The 21,309-nt window shown below is 40.3% G+C and overlaps 1 protein-coding gene and 1 long non-coding RNA gene across 2 annotated transcripts in view; both read right to left on the bottom strand.

Moving 5' to 3' along the window:
* LOC311087809 (piezo-type mechanosensitive ion channel component 2) overlaps positions 1–21,309 on the bottom strand; it is a gene marked incomplete at its 5' end in the record, with an annotated part of 88,740 nt that overhangs the window by 942 nt on the left and 66,489 nt on the right. The window contains 12 exon segments of the mRNA XM_084121280.1: positions 152–371; positions 626–749; positions 751–910; positions 1,156–1,325; positions 1,450–1,542; positions 1,740–1,928; positions 4,397–4,544; positions 6,311–6,469; positions 11,631–11,845; positions 12,705–12,852; positions 18,557–18,686; positions 19,914–20,115. Of these exon segments, the coding sequence (XP_083977406.1) occupies positions 152–371; positions 626–749; positions 751–910; positions 1,156–1,325; positions 1,450–1,542; positions 1,740–1,928; positions 4,397–4,544; positions 6,311–6,469; positions 11,631–11,845; positions 12,705–12,852; positions 18,557–18,686; positions 19,914–20,115 (1,958 nt within the window).
* On the bottom strand, positions 8,221–9,681 carry LOC311088106. The gene is made up of 4 exons (XR_014607445.1): positions 9,419–9,681; positions 9,234–9,319; positions 8,827–9,155; positions 8,221–8,489 (listed from the first exon to the last, which is right to left on the bottom strand). It is a non-coding gene; the product is annotated as an uncharacterized lncRNA (long non-coding RNA).

The raw sequence follows: 21,309 nt of genomic DNA, 5'->3' as shown, positions 1-21,309 counted from the left end.
TGTTAGATAAAGTGAATCCTCTTTCACTTCATTGCATACTGAAGATGTTCTTGGTATTTTTCCATCTTTTTGATCATTAATTACTTTCTTTTAAAGCTGCATGTATCATACCAGACATGATACAGATATTGTAAAAATGTCTTAAACTCACCCATATCCGGCTAGGAAGCCCACACTGGATGGGCTGACTTTATCATTGAACACCACCATCTCAATACTCTGGCATGTGCTGGCTGGAGGCTCAGGAAAACACTCTTCCACCACCCACCACTGCGACCCCATCCCTGCGGAGCTCCCGTTCCCCCGCTGCAGTTTGACGGACAGAGGACGGAAGAACTGGAGATGACCATCATCCAAGTCTCTGGAACGCTCTGTGAATGATTCTGTTAAAGTCACGAAAACATCCTGCAGATCTGACGTTCTAATGCCATTAATTTACATTTTTTTATTTAGCAGATGCTTTTATGCAAAGCAACTTGCAGAAAAAAAATGTAGAGATTCCTCTTAATAAACATGAAAAGTGCAAAGATTGTCTATAAGAGTACATGCAAGAACAAGGTAGAAAATCAGAAATAGTGCAATTGTAAGCATTTAAATAAATTTCAAAATACAGTATTCAACTCACCCACTTGAAGTCGATGTGCCACTTTAGCATTAGGTCCGGAAGTTCCTCTGATATACTTTGGCAGCAGATTTTCCAGCATCCTGACAGGCATCAGAAAACAGATGGAATGAGAAGTGGCAAAAACAGATGTAGAGAGAATCCACATTTGAATGTTTGAGAAACACGTACAGTGGACGGCTGTGTGTCCCTCTGAGCATAGACACCAGTTCATCTCTCAGTACGCTGTCTTCATACTTCACTGTGTGTTCACCAGCCGTCTCAGCATTCATCACCAGCGATGCATTTCTGCTCAAACGAGCAAAATACACAGTGACATATCACACGCACTGTGAAATGTTGAGTATGAGATGAGACAGAAGACTACATGAGTGAGAACCTACAGCACTGTTTCCCATCATGGTACACGTTCACATTCTGACAGGATGTATAGGATTAACTAAAAAGATATTTTGGGCTCAAGAACTTCATTGGAATACATCAAGCCTTTGGCCTGTATAATGTGTGCAGCTGTTGTGCTTGTGAGAGTATACCGTAGTAAAGTCCAGCGCAGAGTGATGTAGAAGTGTGTTGAGTTGCTGAGTTCATTGATCATGGCGTCTCGGCTGGCAGGACTGACGCTCCACAGCAGACTGGCGTCACTTTTGATCTTTGCCAACACTATGTCTTCTGCCATATAGTTCACAATGAACTGCATCGCCGACTAATTGAGGCACAAGGAGGACAGTTTGATTAGACTGACGTCAGAAGGATGACAGTCTAGCTGTTTAAACTCAAGGTTCAAAGTGTGATTGTAGATAACTACGAGGGACAAATGTAATGTGTACCGGGTAAGTGGCGTAGTGATTGGTCATCCTCTGTAAGGCTGATTGAGAGTATGGGATCAAATTGTTCTCCTGAGCACTCATGCTGAACAATGGCTGTAAACATAGTCTATATTATTCACGGAAAAGAACACATTGTTTTTCCCAGCTCTAATATATATTTATTCAAATATATTCATATAATAATTATATTTTATATATATTTCACAGATATAAACATACTTGTGTGAATGTAATGTATGTTGTGAGCACATATAATAAAGACAACAATGTCACTGTGTTAAATTGCACACCTCGTATCCTAATATGCTTAGCTGGATGGACACATCTAACGGTTGATTGGTAACTCCTGCTACAGATTTAACCAATGACATGAAGAGAAGAGGAAACCAGACGATGCAGATAAGAGCAAAAATGATGAAGCCGCCCATGGTGTATTTCACCACCTTCTTCTTCCTCTGTCCTCGTTGATGAGGGTATTTCTGTGGCCAAAAAAACATTCTGAATACACATGTGATCACTGACACACATTAGAATCATACAAGTTTCTCAATTTCGATTAGTTGAATCACGTTTGATCTGGGTGAACCACTGCACTAGAGCATTATAATGTCTTTGCAACACAACGTTGGTAACTCACCTAGCTATAGCTGTCATGTAAGTGTGACAGACACTTACATTTTAAAGGGGTGATGAACTGAGAAATCAAAATTTCCTTGAGCTTTTGACATATAAGAGATCATCATACTATAATAATATCCTGTAAGTTTCAGAACTGAAAACTACCTTGTTAGTCCAATAAAAGCTTTTATAGACATCAGGCTCAGCAAATGACTCGTTTTTCAAAGTGGGGAACTATGAAGTCAAAGAGGATAAAACACCGCCTCCACAAAAGAAGATCAACGCCTACTTCAACATGGCCTGTTTAGCCCCGCCCACCGATTCGCCCAAACATGCTAAATAACATAGGACGACATGATGATTGCTAAACCGGATCGAGCTACTTCCAAGCAATAAACATGCTGTTTACTAATGATTGTGCAGTGCCTGTTTGTGGAAGAAGACAGTCTGCATAAGCTTCCTTCAGATTCCAGCATGGTTAAACTTTATTAAATCAGTCAATCACAATTTCCCGACACGGATCTGCCAGCAACATGTAAGTAACCATGTGTATTCTAATGCCTGATCTGCGATCAGTGATTTCTGTGTAATTATTCAAGTTCAGATTCTCTTAAAATCGTTCAATACTGTTTAATGCATCAGTGACTAAACGATCAACTTCACATAATTTCTCGTAGTATTATGAAAATAATCTTTTTAAACTGTTAAATTATATACAGAAAGCGATCAAAGAACGATCCCTTTCCAATCGCCCAAGCTGTCAATCAAACAGCACAGCGCGAGCCGCAAGAGCTTATCTGGACACTTGCCAAACTCGTGATGAAATAATGACACTGTTACACTACACAACAAAGCTCTTACTGTGTATTCACATCGTGTTTACATTGTGATTTGGAGTAAGCATTTGTGAGAGTGCAAAAATTGCGTTGCAATGATAAGATCTTTATTCACGCGATCAACAGACTGTCTGTCATCTGCTCAGTCAGTGCTCGTCATGCTGCAACCTTTCATGTGATGGGATAGATTTAAATATAATGCTTTAAACGATACTTTTCACGATTTGTTAATCTCGATAGCTGTAATAGTAAAAACGTAGTAAAAGTTTTTGAGAGAGTTCATGTAATACTAGCTATTTCCATAGGCTATTTCATATGCAAGCATGTCAGCCAATCACAGCAGTGGGCGTTTGCACTGCAGTCTCACAGCAGACACGCCCCTTAAAACAGAGCGTTCAAATCTGAGCCTGAAATCAGGCTTGGAAAAATGGCTTTTATTTATAAATTATGACAATTTTTGATGTAAAAATCATACTAACATTATAAGGGCACCCCAAGAAACATTATAAAATAATAAAACAATCCAGTTCATGACCCCTTTAAAAACAATTGTAGATAAAGGTATCAGCTAAAGTTTTCAAATGGCTCAGAGGAAGAAAGATGCAAGTAAAGTATTTTATTTCTGCGAATTTGGTCTGAGATGGTGGTTGTCATGATTCCTGTCTTGTGTTCCCTTGTCTTGTGTGGACTTATTTCCTGTTCTGTGCCATGTTTTGTAGTCCTTTGTAGTTTTCTAGTTTATTAGTCTTCCCAGGTGTTTCTAATTAGCCACACCCCCTTGTTATCTTGTTTAGCTTGTTGGTCCCTGTGTATTTATAGCCCTTGTGTTTCACTTATTACTTTGTCAGTTGTTGTACGTGTAATGGTTGTATCTCTCTGTGATTCCCAAGGTTTTGTTCTTTTGTTCTTTGAGTTCTGTGTTTTCTGTTTTGTGTTACTTTATTAAATCACCCTGCGTTTAGATCCTCGTCTTCGTCTGTCTTCCTCAGCAACATTACAGTGGTAGTAAAATCGACTGAACATAGAAACATTCTAATATTATTTTTTATAGAATTACAGGTACTGAACCACTGACCTACATTGACTGATTATAATCAAGGTACTAATCAATATTTTTCCTTCTAAAGATCAAATAAGTTGAATGACTTCTCTAAGCTTACTAAGGTGACTAAGGGGCTGGCCCATGCCAGGAATGCAGTAACAGTGCTTGCTTATTTAGCTTGGCTTCCAGAAATGAAATATGGACTCGTTTTGTTTGAGAAAGGTCTGCAGCACGTGTTAAAACATATATCTATTCTTCCTACAAACTCCTTGTGAACACTGAAGCTGACTTTTGCCTGATGAAACTGCCTTCTTCAATTTATTATAATTCTGACTCTTGTCTTAAATTGACTGCACTTCTAACTTCTGGTCTTAATTAATCATATCTGGCTTTTGGGTATTTAACTGTAAATCCCCTAACAATAAAATTTATTTGGATGTCAAGTGTTCACCTTTTCCGCTTCCCTCCAGCACTTGAGGATAAAGATGTTGGCATAGATGTCCTCCACACAGATCCAGTTAGACAGGCTAAGAGTGGTGTCTGTCCACACCCAGTCCATCACGGCCCTCAACTCAGTCAGGAAAGGAACGAACCGGAACCTGTGGAAGAAAGAAAAAGTCTCGGTTACATATGTAACCCTCGTTCCATGAAGAAGGGAATGGAGAGGTACGTAAGAGGTGATCCTGTCCAAGAGGAGGTGAATGTGGCGGTTACACATATGAACTAGCCAAGCAGGGTAGTGCAACATATGGCAGTCTCTGGGGTGGTTCCAGCCTAGCTCTAGGGGTTACACCAGCAGAAACAATGCGTTCCACTTCAATGCGTAGAGGCGCCTCGTAAAGGGGGCTCTAGCGGAAGTGATAGTGTCCACCACTGACTGGAGTAGGCCACTTAGAACCTCTGCGTCCCATCCAGGGACCAAGACATGGAGGTTCTAAAGGTCTGGACATGGGTGCCATAGAGCGCCCCATCTCTGAGAAAGCAGGCCCTTCCTGTCACAAGGAGCATGAGTTCTGGGAACCGTGTCCAGTGCGACACAACTAACAAGACCTGCTCCTCGTCCTCCCTGACTTTGCACAGCGTCTGTGCGAGAAGGCTCACTGGGGGAAACGCATACTTTCGTAGGCCCCGGGGCCAGCTGTGTGCCAGTGCATCCGTGCCGAGGGTCCCCTCGGTCAGGGAATAAAACAACTGGCAATGGGACGAGTCCAGGGAGGCAAAAAGATCTACCTGTGCAGCTCCGAAGAAGTCCCATATCAGCTGGACAACCTGGGAATGGAGGTTGTCCAGCCACTCTCCCGGAAGCACAGGCTGTTGTGAAAGCGTGTCGACTTCACAATTGAGCACGCCAAGGATGTGAATGGCACGAAGCGACCTCAGATGCTTCTTACTCCATAGAAGGAGACTCCCATAGGTGAGTTGTAAAATGTGACGGGAGCGTAGACCACCTTTTTGGTTTATGTACGCAATGGTCCCAGTGCTGTCGGTATGGACCAGTACGTGTTTGCTGTGTAGCGGCCCCTTGAGGCAGCCAGGCGAAGTGGATCTCTCAAGCGAGATCCCCATTCATCGGATCACCTCTGACGTACATCGAGAGTGACCGGCTGAAAGGGAACTGCCCATAAGTGAGACACACATACTAACAATGGTCTAAGATGACAAGTACACAAGGCAAATCATCAACGCATCATGCTTCTCTGATTATTTGAGCTATAGAAATTATCCACACAGAACAGTTTTCAGGATTCCCTGGTCAGAATACTAATGGCTTGAAGTTATGCTCCAGGATTCTAGATTTTAGACTTATTAGGCAATCAATAATTACAAAATGAGATTAGCCTCATTAAGAACTATTAACTATGACAAATTGTAATGAATTAACAATTAAATAATAAATCACAAAATTAACATTTGTCTGTGATGTGAGCAACTGTCTTTTTTACTCTTAACATAGTCCTATATTAACTCTTTCCCATCCATTGACAAAACTTTCTGGATATCCATGTTTTCATGTTTATACGGTAAAAGGCTCTATTTTGCAACTTCTGAAAGAGTAGAATTAAAATTAAAACATTAAAAGTAATTTTTCACTTTAAAATAATGGCCAGATTTAAATACAAATGTCCTTCACTTGAAAATAAGATAACTTGAAGTGATCTTCAAGAACTACCAGCAATCTGGACCATTATTTTAAAGTATTTCTGAATCCGGAAAGTCCTGAATTCATATTTCATGCATATTTACCTATTAATAATGGACCATTATTCTAAACCGTTACCGTTTTCATATAATAGACTGTATGACCCGTTGTTTTATTCATTCTGTTGATTATACAGAAACAAATCAGTCATTGTAACTGACTTACCCCTGAAAGAGGAAGAGGTTGAAGTAGTTGTGGTTCTTGGTAAGAAAATTTCCAAGAACACGGTTAGGGTAGCCACATTTGATCTGGTATGCTGAGAGACCAAAATATATGCACTTGACAAAGTACCACAGTTGAGCAACTCGATTCCGGTTGAACCTCCTGAAATAAGAAACATTTGAGAAAAATTAACATGAACAATTCTAACGGCTTTTTCTCTCAGAGACAAGTAATTCAAACGTATACTATTAATTTTATACTTTTAAAATACCTTATGTAAAAGAGGAATGCTACTGTCCATAGTCCATCGTGGTTGTATCTCTCTATCAGTGTTACTCAATGTTAGTTTAATAGACTCAAAAATTATGTTGGCATTAGTGGAATTGCATTAGCATGGTTTAAATCATACTTATCTGACTGTTATCAGTTTGTAGTAGTAAACTCTGTACATGCTACCCGTGGGAGATGATATCATTGGGCAGCATTAGTTTTCACTGTTATGCCAATGATACCCAGCTCTATATTTCTTCGCGCCCGACGAAACTTACCAATTCACAAATTACAAATTAACGGAATGCATAGCTGATATAAAAATTTGGATGACTAGTAATTTCCTACTACTAGTAATAATAAAAAAAAAGAGTTTCTAATGATTGGACAAAAAACCTCTGCACATAATAACGTAGAATTCTGTCTAACAATTGATGGCTGCTTTGTCAAGTCTTCGTTATCGGTTAGGAACCTGGTTGTGATTTTTGATATCAATCTTTCATTTGAAAAACACATTTCTAGCATCTGTAAAACTACATTCTTTCATCTTAAAAATATATCTAAGTTACGACATATGCTTTCAATGAAAAATGCGGAACAGTTAGTTCATGCGTTCATGACCTCAAGGCTAGATTATTGTAATGCTCTTATGGGTGGTTGCCCTGCACACGTAATAAACAAACTACAGCTGGTCCAAAACGCAGCAGCTCGAGTTCTTACCCCAGTACTTGCATTAGCATGGTTTAAATCATACTTATCTGACCGTTATCAGTTTGTAGGCTTAGGCTGCATAAATTTGGTCAGCCGTAACCGGAAACACTTCCTATAACACCCGATGTACCTGTTACATCATAAGAAGAATGGCATCTACACTAATGTTAGTCTTTCTGTTTATTCTGAGGTTTACTGTAATCAGCCGGATCCGGGCCATATCCAGATCAGATGGCGGACCTGCGCCTAGACACGACCACAACACATGATGTAGTCAGCTGGATCCGGGCCGGATCCAGATCAGATGGAGGACCTGCACCTAGACAAGACCACAAAGCATCCCTGAAGTGTCAGAGGTTGTGTCAACTAGACTCTCCCCTGTAGAGGCCTCATCGACACGACAGCCATCGGCACTGATCCTCAACAAACCCGTCTCCATACCGGCGTGATGATTCCGATCTTCAACCAGATGGAACTGGATAATATTCTGAATGTTCCAATCCAATCTGACCTATAATGCTGCCTGAATCATAATGATACACTGTTCGTTCATTGCCAGAGGAGAACTGACCCTACTTTAGTTTTTTTTCTCCATTCTGTCACCTGATGGAGTTTTGGTTCCTTGACACTGTACTGACACCATTATATGAGAACTGAACTGAGCTGGACGATGACATCAAGGGTTTCTCCAGAGCAGCTATATAGCTATATATATCTATATATCTATATATATCTATATATATCTATATATATATATATATGTGTGTGGCGGAGCGGTGTTCGCTCAGGCAGTTCTAATTAACCTATTTTCGACTACGCCACCTGGGGAATTTCACCCCAGGAATCTAACGGTACCTCTAAGGTAGAAAGCACGCACAGGTCCTAATCACTTTGAGTCAGAGACACAGATGAATTGCAAAAAAGATGTACATTTATTTTATTAATCATTAAAAGACATTTGTCATTAAAAGGTGTTGACCAGCAATCACTTCAATTTGCTAAATTCTAATGTTGGCTGTGGAGGGACCTGGGCACACCCAGGGGGCAGTCTCGGGATATCACCTTTTTGGAAATTACTCTACTCAGTGCACACACACACCAGCACAGCACACTCAGCGACTCATGTCAGAGAAGACCACGGCACACAGTGAGGACACCACCACCTAATTTTGTCACTTGTCTGCCCCCGGGTGCCCAGGACCTGCCAAAAAGCAAAAGAAAAGAGACATTAACCAGTGATATGTAAACGAAATAATATATAAACAAAATAATAAGTAAACAAAATAAACTTGGTTTACAATTTCAGGAGGGGACCAACTCCTTGGTCCCGACCTGATCGTCACAAATCAAAACCCCAAAAAAACAAGAAAACTCTGTAAACAAAAGATCACAATTTCAGCAGCATAAATCAACCAAAAATAATATATAAATTCACCAACACAATAATTGAGTCGGAAACAAATACAAATTCAGAAAACCACTCACTCATTAACATAAATCAAAGTAATAAACAAAAAGAAAACAAACTCAAAACATACCACGGTTACAAAGTCACCGTCAGTGGAAATAGTTCGTTTGAAACGATTCACTTGATGCGGTTCACCGAAACGGTTCACTTACGATGGTTCACCCAGAATGGGTTACTCGAAGTGATTCTCAAAAACAGTTCGCTCGGATGATTCGCTGGAAACGATTCACTTAGAACCATTCACCTGGCGTGAAACAGAACAAAACAAACCGAACAGCACAAAACAGAACAGCACAAAACAGAACAGCAGCTGGTAAGGCACAGCGCAAACAGGCTCCACAATGAAGCACCAGGCAGATAACTCTCGTTCAGAATGGCGATATTGTCCTTATCGCATGCCTAAAAACAAAACAGAGGATGTTAAGCTGAGAGTTCTTCCCCCTTGGCTTCATGCTCTAACAGTGACTCTATACTCACAACTGAGCACGCTGTCCCGGGATCAATATGCGATGAATAGGGCCGAATGCCTCCGACAACGCTCACCGGCGCAGACAGATCTTACACTACAGTGGGCATACGGATTAATCAGACTAATCGCTCAGTCAAACAACTCATAGAAACGTGGTTTACAAAACGCTGTTGCACGCAAATGCTTCTCCTACCTGTCTCAGATGTCCACATTCAACTCTCCCGACAACAGTGACTAGCAAACAGCACTGCCAGTGGCTAACAGCCTCGGCGAAACTTTTACGAGCGGCAACACAGCTGGCCGTGACTCGATCAAACAGCAGCAGGGCACATGGATGACATCACGTCCCTGGACGATGACGCATCCCAAAGAGCAGGTAGGCCGTGCTCTTATTTGCACCGGACGCTGGGCCATTGGCCACACATTAAACAATTACGAGTGGGAGGGGCGATAGACCGTCCTGCTACATATATATATATATTAACTAAATTAACAACTTTTTAACAACAAAAATGAACCATCACTGAACTTACTTAAGCTGGACTGTGATGCTATTTTCTTCTAGAAACAAACTTTGTTGCATTATTTTCCTGTTATCTCTGTAAAGCTGCTTTGAAACAATCTGTATTGTAAAAAGCGCTATATAAATAAAGGTGACTTGACTTGCCTTGACAGTCAAAGCTAGTGTTATCTCCCAAAATGATGAGTAAATTGAGATCTTTCAGGGGTGTAGTAAGGGTCCTTCTTCTCAAGTTCTAGTCATGAAGATCTGGAATGTACTAAATTCATTTCTCATGATATGGCCCTTTTGGACATACCGGTTTGACAAATACGCAGACTGATACCTTCATTTGAGTAAAAGATAGTGATGGTACAAATAAATCATCTCTTGGATGCATGAGGCATCAGGGAGTTGTAGCCAATATGTTTCATCTGTTAGCTTGTAGAACAAGTTTTAAAGTTTGTTTGGCTTGGCTTGGCTTAAGTCCGATTTTTTTAAATTACATGTGTGTGTAAAGATTGTAAGTTGCTAAATATCAGGGGTTTGGAACTCAAAACTTATTTGTTAGTCCAAAAACAGCTTTTATTGAAACCAAGCTGCTAAAGTGGTTTTTTTCATATTTTTGACACAGTATGAGGTCATAGTGCAATGAAAGACCGCATCTATAGAAAAAAATTCAAAGCCTACTTCTACATTATTCATTTAAATCATTGCCTCTTTAGTCCCATCTAGCGATTCACGCATGTAGTAGGAGGTGAGTAAATCCGAGAGAGACAAAAAAACACAGGATTACTACAGCAACAAAACGATAGAGATGCATCCGAGGATTACAAGACGTTGTGCAGTGACAGTCTTTGCATTGCCTTTCTTGTGATCCTAACAATCCCTGCCATGTGAAGCTTGACGGATTAAGAGCTTTGCATATTGTAATGGACTGAATTAGGATACAATTTATAGAGCAACTTTAGACTGTGATAATGTGTGTCATTGTACTGTAGAAAGCACATGCCGATGCAGAACTTAAGTGGGTGAGAGAAAAAAAAAAGTTTTGCATTTGATGAAGAAAAACTTTGGATGAGATGCGAGTACGACAATGATTAGTCTGTTTTTTTTCAGAAGCTCATTGATCAAGAGTCTGCTCCATCCAACTGCCTCAAGTGTTTTTAAATAGATGGAAGTGATTTTTAGGACTATTTCAGCAAGGAGATGGGTCGGTGTGGCTGTTCACACTCCCAGGGCCCTATCTTGCACCCAGCACAATTGACTTTGTACACCGACGCATGTATCATTCATATTTTGCACCTGCACACAGCGACCTTTTCCCTCCACAGACGCACGTCTGTAAATTAGGAAATAAACTTGCTCTCCCGGGGGGCGGTTCAGCACAAAGAGGAGTCGTGTTCCGGCGCAAACGTTCCCTGGTGCTATTTTGTTCCCTGGTGCCCTGGCCCCGACGAGAGCGTCGGTCTCCTCGGCTGTGAACCGCTCCAGGCAAATCCGCCGTTATAATAGCAATCCGCCATGGAACAAAAAGCGCCCCTGCTCTTAAAGGGAATGTGAGATGATGCTCTGATTGGTTTATTTCACGTTATGCCCAAACCACATATATGAATAATGAAGCTACTTCAGACCAACACATTTTAGATTTGCGTCGGGCGCAAGAGTCATTTATCCCGCCGGTATAATAGCAACAGCGCCCAAGACCCGCCCACAAAGTTACTAGCGTTTCGAGCTTGATACTTGCGTTTCAGATCGATAAAATAGGGCCCCCAGTGTTTTTGCATCAGGTTTGGTGTGAAAGGGTCTAAACTTGTTTTGATCATTACATAAATATACTTCCATTTGTGTAATTTCATAATTCAGATCTTTTTCAGTGATTAACAGTTCTTCGGTTATTCCTCACCTCTCTGTGACACCAGGTAGTATGAAGAACATCCAGAAGTGGATCCCAAACACAAGCACTACCTGGAAAACACACTTCCCAAGGAGAGTTTTACGGAGATAGAGTGCTCTGTCCACAATCATGGTACTGAACTGGATGAGAAGCATGACGAGGAAAGCCTCAGGAACTTGGTCTTCTGACAGTGACTCTGTTATATCGGTGGCCGCACTGTGCTTCTGTATCAATCATTCAATACATTCATTAATTACCAAATAAACATAAACACAGAACAACAGATGAGCAAGTTAGAAATGGTGGTGGTCACATCTAAACAATGAAATTCAGTATGCTCAAATGTCCAAATAAGAGTCTTCGACACTTTAGCATGTTGATCTAACAGGCATGGGTCTTTCATGCACAAAACACTGCTAATGTTTTTTTGCATAATGCATCTAGTTAATGATGAAATGTATCTGTTTTGCTATTATGCTATTCATATCTTTATGAAAGTTCAAAATGTTGTTAAAAAAGGAATATAACACAGATAAGTATTAAATATTTTCTGTCAGGTTATTGATTATTAATGATTGTTAATGATCATTAACACCTCAATCTCTTTTCAGGGCGTCTCTATTACTGCATTTACATCATGTCATAATTATGAGATGACAACTTTTTTTTTCACCTTGTACCAGTTGTGTGTTACAAGTCGGTACAAATATTGGTACATTTGTACCAACACTATAAAGCAGCTCTACAGTGTGTTTGTGTTTTTACCCGTGGACGTCTAATCTCGATGGACTGAAGAAGAAATGAACCCATGTCTAAGAAGGCGGAGTCACAGCGCCACACCTACCCATTGCATAATTGCTACAAACCAATGGTAGTTTGAAGGTATTTACCAGCCTGAGCCAATTTTTGGCTCACTGTTTCTTGGCGAGTTTCAAGCTGTTTCAAACTCAAACGCAAACTCTTTTAAACATACTATGCTTTCTGCAATTCCTTAAAATTTAAATACTTCGCTAACATAATTAAATTAAATTGAAGAATGACTAAAAGTTATTGTAGGATTGTGAGAGCACTTCTAATACTTACTCCAAAAGCCCAATATCCAAATATAATGACGATGAAGTTCACCACATCTATCAGAAACATCAGCGCATACACATCACACACAGGGCTGTACTCGGGGTGAATGATGTCATAGAAGAATTGCCTTATCGGTAAGTATATGTGTAGAGCACTGAAAAGAAAAGAAAAGTTTTAAATGAGCAGGAGTATTATTGCATTGTTTTATTATAGCACTATTCCACAGAAATATCTTTCTAAAATACTGTTATTTGGAAGTACAGAATAGACATAAATCGACCCAGATCACATGCAGTGCAGTCAATAATCAATGCAGATGAAATGGCAATTGTGAAAACGAGCGATTGGTGAGCATATGTGCCGTGACTGCGCAACAGAGGGGATTCTGTTTCATTGTTCCTGACCGCGAGAGACAGTGCTTGGCACTAGATATTCATTTGATGGATAGAACACGTACAAAATTACTCACTGACGTAAGCCGAAGTTACTATGTACATAAGTTGCAGTGACTCTTCTCAGCCTCTGTCTCTTTCTTGCTTCATAGAGGTCATGTCAGGTAGATAGTCACTCACATAGTACTATATTTAATTTTGTTGCACTGTTGTTTAACAAAATACTGATTGTTCAGCTGACAAAACGTCTTTCCGGAAAACATTTCAGTGGACACAAAATCAACGCTTTTAAAAGTTGTGAGTTGTGAAAATACAGAACGTGCCATTGTAGAGACTGTACGTCTATCCCTCACAGCCTTGTTTTCATTTGCATTAAATTCAATATAGCGTCTAACCTGACTAAGGTAGATGTCCCAGGCCATGGTCTCAGGCCAATCATTTTTATTTCTATAGCACTTTACAAAATGCACATCATTTCAAAATAACTTTACATAAAAAATCTAGGTTACTAATACATTTGATTTATTTGGCGCCTTTCTGGACACTCAAAGTAATATAATATAACCATACAATATAACTAATATAATCCCTATTACCTGAAGGAGGGAACAGTGACATTAACCCTCTGGGGTCGACAAACGCGCCTGCGTGTTTTGCTGGATTTTCTTCACATTGTAGCACAATGAACTTAAATTACTCCGTCATTTATGGTCATACAGAAAAATGAAATATGAAAAAAGAATCTGTGATATTTCTACTTTTGTATGTGTCCACTTAGAATCAAATCAAAATATTGTGCTTTTGTAAAATAAAGAAAATAAACAGGGTGTGCTTTCTGCCTTTCCGTCTCGCTGAACTTTTTTTTCTTGAGCACGTCTACAAACTGAAACAAAACTCAGCGAATACTTGTCACACATTTATGAGCCATATATCTTTATAATCATTTAAGTGTGTACTTTTAAACGGATTCAAATTGAAAACAAATATTATCTGCTTAAGTAATTTGTATAAAACCAACAAGATGTCCAGTTTCTCACGCGCTTGCTCATTATTTTTAATTCGACCACGCCCACACGCGCAAAAAGAGATTGACATGCAAATCTCACAACACCTAATTGTAGACAAAACATGGAAAGACACAGGCTCCACTCGGAGATTGTAGAATCTTGCAAATGTGTTCGGTGTTGCCCAGCCCGCAGCTCTGCAGTTGTCTGCCAAAGAGGCTCCGAGCGCCAACACCCAGGAGGAAGCAACACTCATACTGAGTGAGCTCTCACTCACAGGGGGCACGGTTCGTCTTGGGATTGGTACGCTGAGATGATGGTGTTCAATATCCAGTGGGCCAGTCTCTGTTTAAAGACAGCCTTTCTACTGGCCTCCATAGCAGACAAAGAGCTGTTGTGAGGTTCTGAAGCTTTGCGTGTGGTCCACGTACAAACGCAAAGCGTGAACAGGATATAGCAACACATGGGATGGGTCTGCCTCCATCAGGGCCAGCGCTTGCAAGTTTACTTTGGGCATGTAAACAGGCCAGGGTCTCAGGATGAGAGTAAGCCAGCCTGATTCCATGCACGCTTCGTCAACCAAGAATGCTTCCAGGTCCCCCACCCTTTTAATGGATGTGAGAGCAGTCAGGAGTGCTGTCTTAAGAGACAGAATTTCAATCTCTACTGACTGCAAGGGCTCAAAGGGTGCTCTCTGTAAGGCTGTCAGGACCAAGGAGAGGTCCCAAGAGGGGATGAGGCATGACAGAGGAAGATTCAACCTCCTGGCTCCTCTCAAGAACCTGATTTCCCCAGAGACTTACCATCTACTGCATTGTGGTGTGCAGAAATAGTGGCAACATACACTTTCAGGGTGAAGGGAGACAGCCTTTGCTCCTACCCTTCTTGAAGGAATGATGATGACAGGGCAACTACAGGGATGATGACAGGGCATCTACAGGGGTCTTCCCTGCAGGAAGAACACCAATCAACAAAGAGTTTCCACTTCAAAGCGCAAGCACACCTCGTAGAGGGGGCTCTAGCTGAATTGATAGTGTCAACTACTGCTGGAGGTAGGTAACTTAAGTTCTCCACGTCCCGTCCAGAGACCACACGTGGAGGTACCAGAGGTAGAAGGTACGTGGGTGGCAGGTGGTACCCCATCCCTGAGAAAGCAGGTCCTTCCTTAGGGGAATCCGTCAGGGAGAGGGTGTCGAGAGGAGCATGAGTTCTGTGAACCAGGTTTGGGTGGGCCAGTAAGGCGCAACCTACAAGACCTGCTCCTCGTCCTTCCTGACCTTGCAGTGTCTGTGCGAGCAGGCTCACTGGGGGAAATGCATACTCGCTTAGGCCCTGGAGCCAGCTGTGTGCCAGTGTATCCATGCCGAGGGTAGAACAACTGGCAGTGGGTTGACTCCAAGGTTGCAAACAGGTCTACCTGAACGACCCCCAAGTGTTCCAAAATCAACTGGACTGTCCGGGGGTCTCCAGTCTCCACTCTTCCCTGGATGTACACTGTCGTGAGAGCTTGTCGGCTGCACGACTGATGACCTGAGTCGCTTCTGACTTCATAGGAGTCAGAAAGGAAAGAGATGGCAGGCAAGTTGTGACATACGACTGGAGCGTAAACCACCCTGGCAGTTGATGTACGCAACAGTCGCAGTGTTGTCTGTCCGGACCAGCACATTGTTGCCCCGGAGCAATGGCAGAAACCAGCGCTGGGCAAGGTGTACTGAGGGTGATTAATATGCCATTGCAGGTGGGGTCCTGTCCAGGAGCCCGAGGCTGCATGCCCGTCGCATACAGCACCATAGCACATGCTGGAGGCATCTGTTGAGACAACAACATGCCTGGACACTGGCGACAGACCAGAGTGATTTCCTCTCATTGTGTGCCGCGGTGGACCTGGGCTCATCTTGGGACCTGGGCATGAAGCCAGTGCTGACGTGGTCTCATGTGAAGCAATCAGAGTGGCGCGACTGCGGCTACAGATGCCAAATGTCCCAGGAGCCTCTGGAATAGCCGCTGTCCCACTCTTCAGCACTTCGTTTGTGAGGCGGGCCGTCATGTCGACTGAATCCACCTCCATACCAAGAAAAGAGAGTTTTTGCACAGGCGAGTTTGCTCTCTTCCCAGTTGACGCAAAGCCCCAAACGGCTGAGGTGCATGAGCACCTGTGTTCGTATAACTGATCTTGTGACTGGGCCATTATGAGCCAGTCATCTAGATAGTTGAGGATCCCAATGCCTGCCTCCTTCAACAGAGTGAGGGCGGCATCCACTATCAACAGATGTGCCTGTGGTGGGGCCACATGATCTGATCCTTATTAGCTAATGTTTGGCACCATCACATCAGATTTTTCTTTCTTAGCCAAGTGGAATAATTCCCCTTTTGAGTGGCGACCATGGCCTTTACGAAGAGTTTTTCTCCTTGCATGCAGGTTAACATTGGTGATGCCGGCGTGTTTTGCTGTTTTTTCTTCACATAGTAGCACAATAGACTTGAATTACTGCGTCATATATGGTCATACAGAAAAAATAAATATGAAAAAAGAATCTGTAAGATGTCTACTTTTGTATGTGTCCACTTACAATCAAAACAAAACATTGTGCTTTTGTAAAATAAAGAAAATAAACAGGATGTGCTCTGCCTCTCCGTCTCCGGGAACTTTTTATCTGGAGCACGTCTCTAAACTAAAACAAAACTCAGTGAATACTTGTCACACAGACATGAGCAATATATCTTTATAAACATTAAAGTGTGTACTTTTATATTATCTTATTCAAAACGAAAACAAATATTCTCTGTTTAAGTAATTTGTATGAAACTAACAAGATGTCCAGTTTCTCAAGCACGTGCTCATTAGCTCTAATGTGAGCACTTATGTGACCGCGCAAAATAAATTCACATGCATATCGTCCACGTGAAGGAACGCAAACCTGTAAACGCCCTTATTACCTCAAAAACAAAGCACCAAACTACATCATTCTTCTGCTTTTCATTGAGTTTGGAAGACATGCTGTGAGCTTACATTGGATTTACCTCAGAAGAAGAATGCAATTTGAAGATAAGAAAGATTTTAAGGTAAGAAATGAATTCTGAATTATATTAGTTAGAGTGTTATTGTTGCATAAACTTCACATTGTAGTTGAACTGTTGCTAGGCTAAAATGTATGAAATCGACGCAAACATGTTTAAAAATGAACTATAGACAGGTAGGCAACCTTTAAATGCTAAATAAATATAAATGAATGACACAAGAATGTTTTTATGCTCTTTAATATAAAACATAGCATGATATAAAAGTAGGCTTGTATGAGTGTATGTTTTTACTCAAATCTCATTTCATAACATCTGAAAACACTTGAAGTAACATATGAAAATCCATATTTTCTGTCTAGTGCAGTGTACTGAAGTGTTCCTTTTTAATGATTTATAGTTAATAACAATAATAATCATTTTTACTTTACAGAAAACAATTTTTTTGGGCAGAAGCAAGCCTGAATTTCTTCAAAAAAAATTGTTTTCTGTAATGTAAAAATTATTATTATTATTGTTATTATTTTATGCAGCCCTACAAGTATATGCCTACAAGGCACAATCAACCTGGTGTTCGTAATATTAAACAGAAAATATGATACTGATATCAGCATGTTCACAGTTTTTGTTTTTTTCCAGAAGACACCGATGAGTCCTGCAGACTTAAACATTCACACGAGACTCTGTACATTTACATGGTAAAATGAAAAAGCAAACTGCTTGGAAATGAAAGGTATGTTAAATGGTAACTGTTTTAGGAATGGTACAAAGGTGTGCGACTTTTCGAGCCTCTCTGTTAAGATTGTGCTCAATAATGTGGCTTTTTGACCTTTGTTGTCACAGTCCCACCTGATAGGGCCATTATGGGAGGGTCTTTATCTTTCTCAGGTTGAAACAGATCAATAATCATGATGATTCACGCCTCCTCGCTTAAAGCTTTCCTACAAAAAACATGTCTTACAAATTTTGTGGGCAGGATTGTGCTGCCTACGAGTGGGCAGGATGATTTTCACTTAGTTTTGAAGCACAAATTCTAGGCTACGTGACACAATTTTCAAATGCCTTGTGAACAAATAATCAATGTGGGTTATATGGCATTATTTCAGTGACTAACTTTTTTTTTTTTTCACAAACCATGCGTAAACATCATTTTCTCAAAACTACAAACTTTTACGTACAGTTCTTTATCACGCAGAATACGAGCGAAAGAGGACAGAGGCTGAGTGCTGCTGTGTATATATTCATCATCAGCATGGTCTGCATCACTGAGTGACTTTGTTTGTGTATGATATTCCATAATTATATACAGATTATTTTAATTGAAGCAAACAGTAGAATATTTTTAAATGAATGTTTTTGATTATGTAAAGCTTTCTCGAACAATGCATTTTCAAAGTATATACAAATGTTAAATTGAACATTTGTCATGCTACTTATCTCTTACAGCTCTATGACAGCAGCTTTGGCCTCCAGCATTCGGTCATTCATATACTTTTTCATTCGCTCCTTTCTGCTTAGTGGCACATTCCTCTGCCGTTTCTTCTGTGAATGCCTTTTCCTGCTATGGCTCTCATCTGATGATATAATATTTAAAAAAAGGATATTAACACAGATATATAAATAATTGTGTATGATATCATACAACAGTAGACATGAGCAAAACAAAGAGAGAACAAGCTAGCCTGTGCAAAATTTGTCATTGTGTATATACATGTATCTTTGTAATGTACTGTATATGCGTTATCTGTGTGTGTGTGTGTGTGTGTGTCTGTGTGTGTGTGAGTGTGTGCTTATCAATGGCGTATGGTCCATATAAGCTGCGAATGCTCTGCATTCCCATGCCATTTATTTATTTGCCAAACAACGGTAATTTTCTTCAAATCTGCCAGTCATTGATAGTTCCAGGTATGCGGATTCACAGCAGCTTTGCCGCATACGCTCTGTTATGTATCGTCATCATTGTCACGCGTTCTCATTGGTTTGCTTGCATATAGAGGATTTAATGTGCAAGATAAGCTGTCCGTGGATCGCTCACCCAAGAGGAAAAATGTGCTGCTGCTGCCAGATCTTGATCCACGGAAATCATATTGTGTTTGATACAAGACTAACTAGACTAAATCAAGTGAAAAAAGGTCTTAACGGAAATTATTTTCACAGTATTTTATTTTTTCCATAGGGACATTTATTTTTAACGAAAACTTACTGTTATAGACAGACCTTCTGTAAGCAGACCTGTAACTATCAGAGGCTGTTAATCGTAGTGTATGCGTTTGTTAAAGTAATCAATTTGAATTATTTCAACTTATTTTTTATAAGAATAATTATATTTTTGTAGGCTACATACATTTATTCTAATGATATTTTACTTATATTGTATTTATAATAGGCTTCTAATATTTATTACATACATTTTATAAACAAACCCCCCCTTTCGCGCACTGCGCGTGACTGAACTTTTGACTCTTCAGCTTTTACAGGTGCTTGTGAAGGCATCAACAGGTAAATATAGGCTACTTTCAATAAATGCTCAAATATAGGAAACTTTTAGCTGTGTTGCCATGTGTTATGAGAGTAAACAACTGAGCAGCTAACACTGTCTAGAGCGAACGCACTTATTATAAACCTTAACGTGCACCAGTGCATTTTTGACATAACACGTCACCAAGCATATATATATAAAGATATATATATATATATATATATATATATATATATTTATTTATTTATTTTTATTTATTTTTTTATTATTATTTTTTATTTATTCAGAATATTCCTCATGGATTTCCATATGAAGATCTTACCCTGTCCCTCAGGACTCTCTGCTCTCTGTCTCCGAAGGAAAGAAGAGAATGAAGCCTGAAGAGGAATGAAGGGAATTCGTCTGCTTGTGTTTTCTTCTCGTCGTCTTGATCCTCCAGTCATCTTGTTTTTCTCTGTTTTCCTCTTTAGCTTCTTAAAGAAGTCTGGCATCTCCACCTCCTTGTTATCCCATAAACCATGACTCTGAAGGCACCAAAACAAAGGCAAAAAAATCTCACTGGCTCTGTTATAAAACCTCCTGAACCACAGAACCAGGCATCATAGGCACACTCCTGATGCAAAGACTGTGTTACGATTGGTGGTTGCAGCAGAGACAGTATTGTGCAAGAAAATGTGCAAAAATGTATTTATAATATTTATAAATTGATAATTTGCCTCTGTAATTATAAAAGGTATTCAAGAAGTCTGTGTTTTACAGCGCCTAGTATTAATTTCAGCTGGAAACTGCATTGAATTGTATGAATAGGTACGGCTTGGGAGTTTTGCAGAAATGTAGGTAGGGCCGCACATTTTTCCAATGGTTTTAGGTAGAGATGCACCGATTGATCGGCTGGTGACCGGAATTGGCCGATTTTCACGTGATCGGCCGTGACCGGTTACCGGCCGGTCAGTCTGACAAATGCCGATTTTATGCCGGTCAAATGCACTCGGGCGCCGCATGATTAACATTGCGCAACATCAGCATCACACGTGCACACGGAACACACATGTAGAAAACCTCGTGAATTACGTCTATTCGGACCGCAAGCGCGTATTTTTTTCGGCGTGCATGTTAATCAATAAGTGCATTCACAATGGGAGCAGGAGCAGCGCGTGAGCGTCAAGCAGGAGCGTCGCGAGCAGTGAAGCGCGTGTTTCGGCGCCGAGTCTATTTGCTGCACTGCTCACGGTCAATTAAAGGGAAAGCACACTTTGATGGACAAAATAGCCTAAATAGGGTTTCACAAAAAAGTGCCCAAAATGCACAGAATTTGCGTGTTTTAACAAGAACTGGAGTAGGCTATGCCAGAAAAGAAAACGAAGACTAGTATTTATAGAAAATGTACACAATTTTAAACTTGTTTTATTATTCAGTTTGTACAAGTGATTGCAATAGGCCTGTGTGTGTGTGCTTTAAGAAATATCTTTATACTGCAAGCTGAAGGCTATATTTATTTTTATTTTGTATGTATATATTATTTTATTGCCATTCCCTGTTTTCATACAGACGTTTAGTTTGCTAAATACATATATAAAAAAATGTATTGGATATTGAATGTGAAAAGGAAATGGTTCTTCCATAACACTGCACTTTAGATGTGTGTGAACTATGCACATAGTAAAATGTTCTATTACAGAAAAGATATAAAATAAATATTTGTGTGTGCTGTAAAGTGG

Source organism: Abramis brama (genome assembly GCF_963993115.1).
Source record: "Abramis brama genome assembly, chromosome: 8".
Taxonomy (NCBI): domain Eukaryota; kingdom Metazoa; phylum Chordata; class Actinopteri; order Cypriniformes; family Leuciscidae; genus Abramis; species Abramis brama.
Note: the sequence above shows the minus strand (reverse complement) of the source record. Positions and strands in the feature narration are given on the sequence as shown.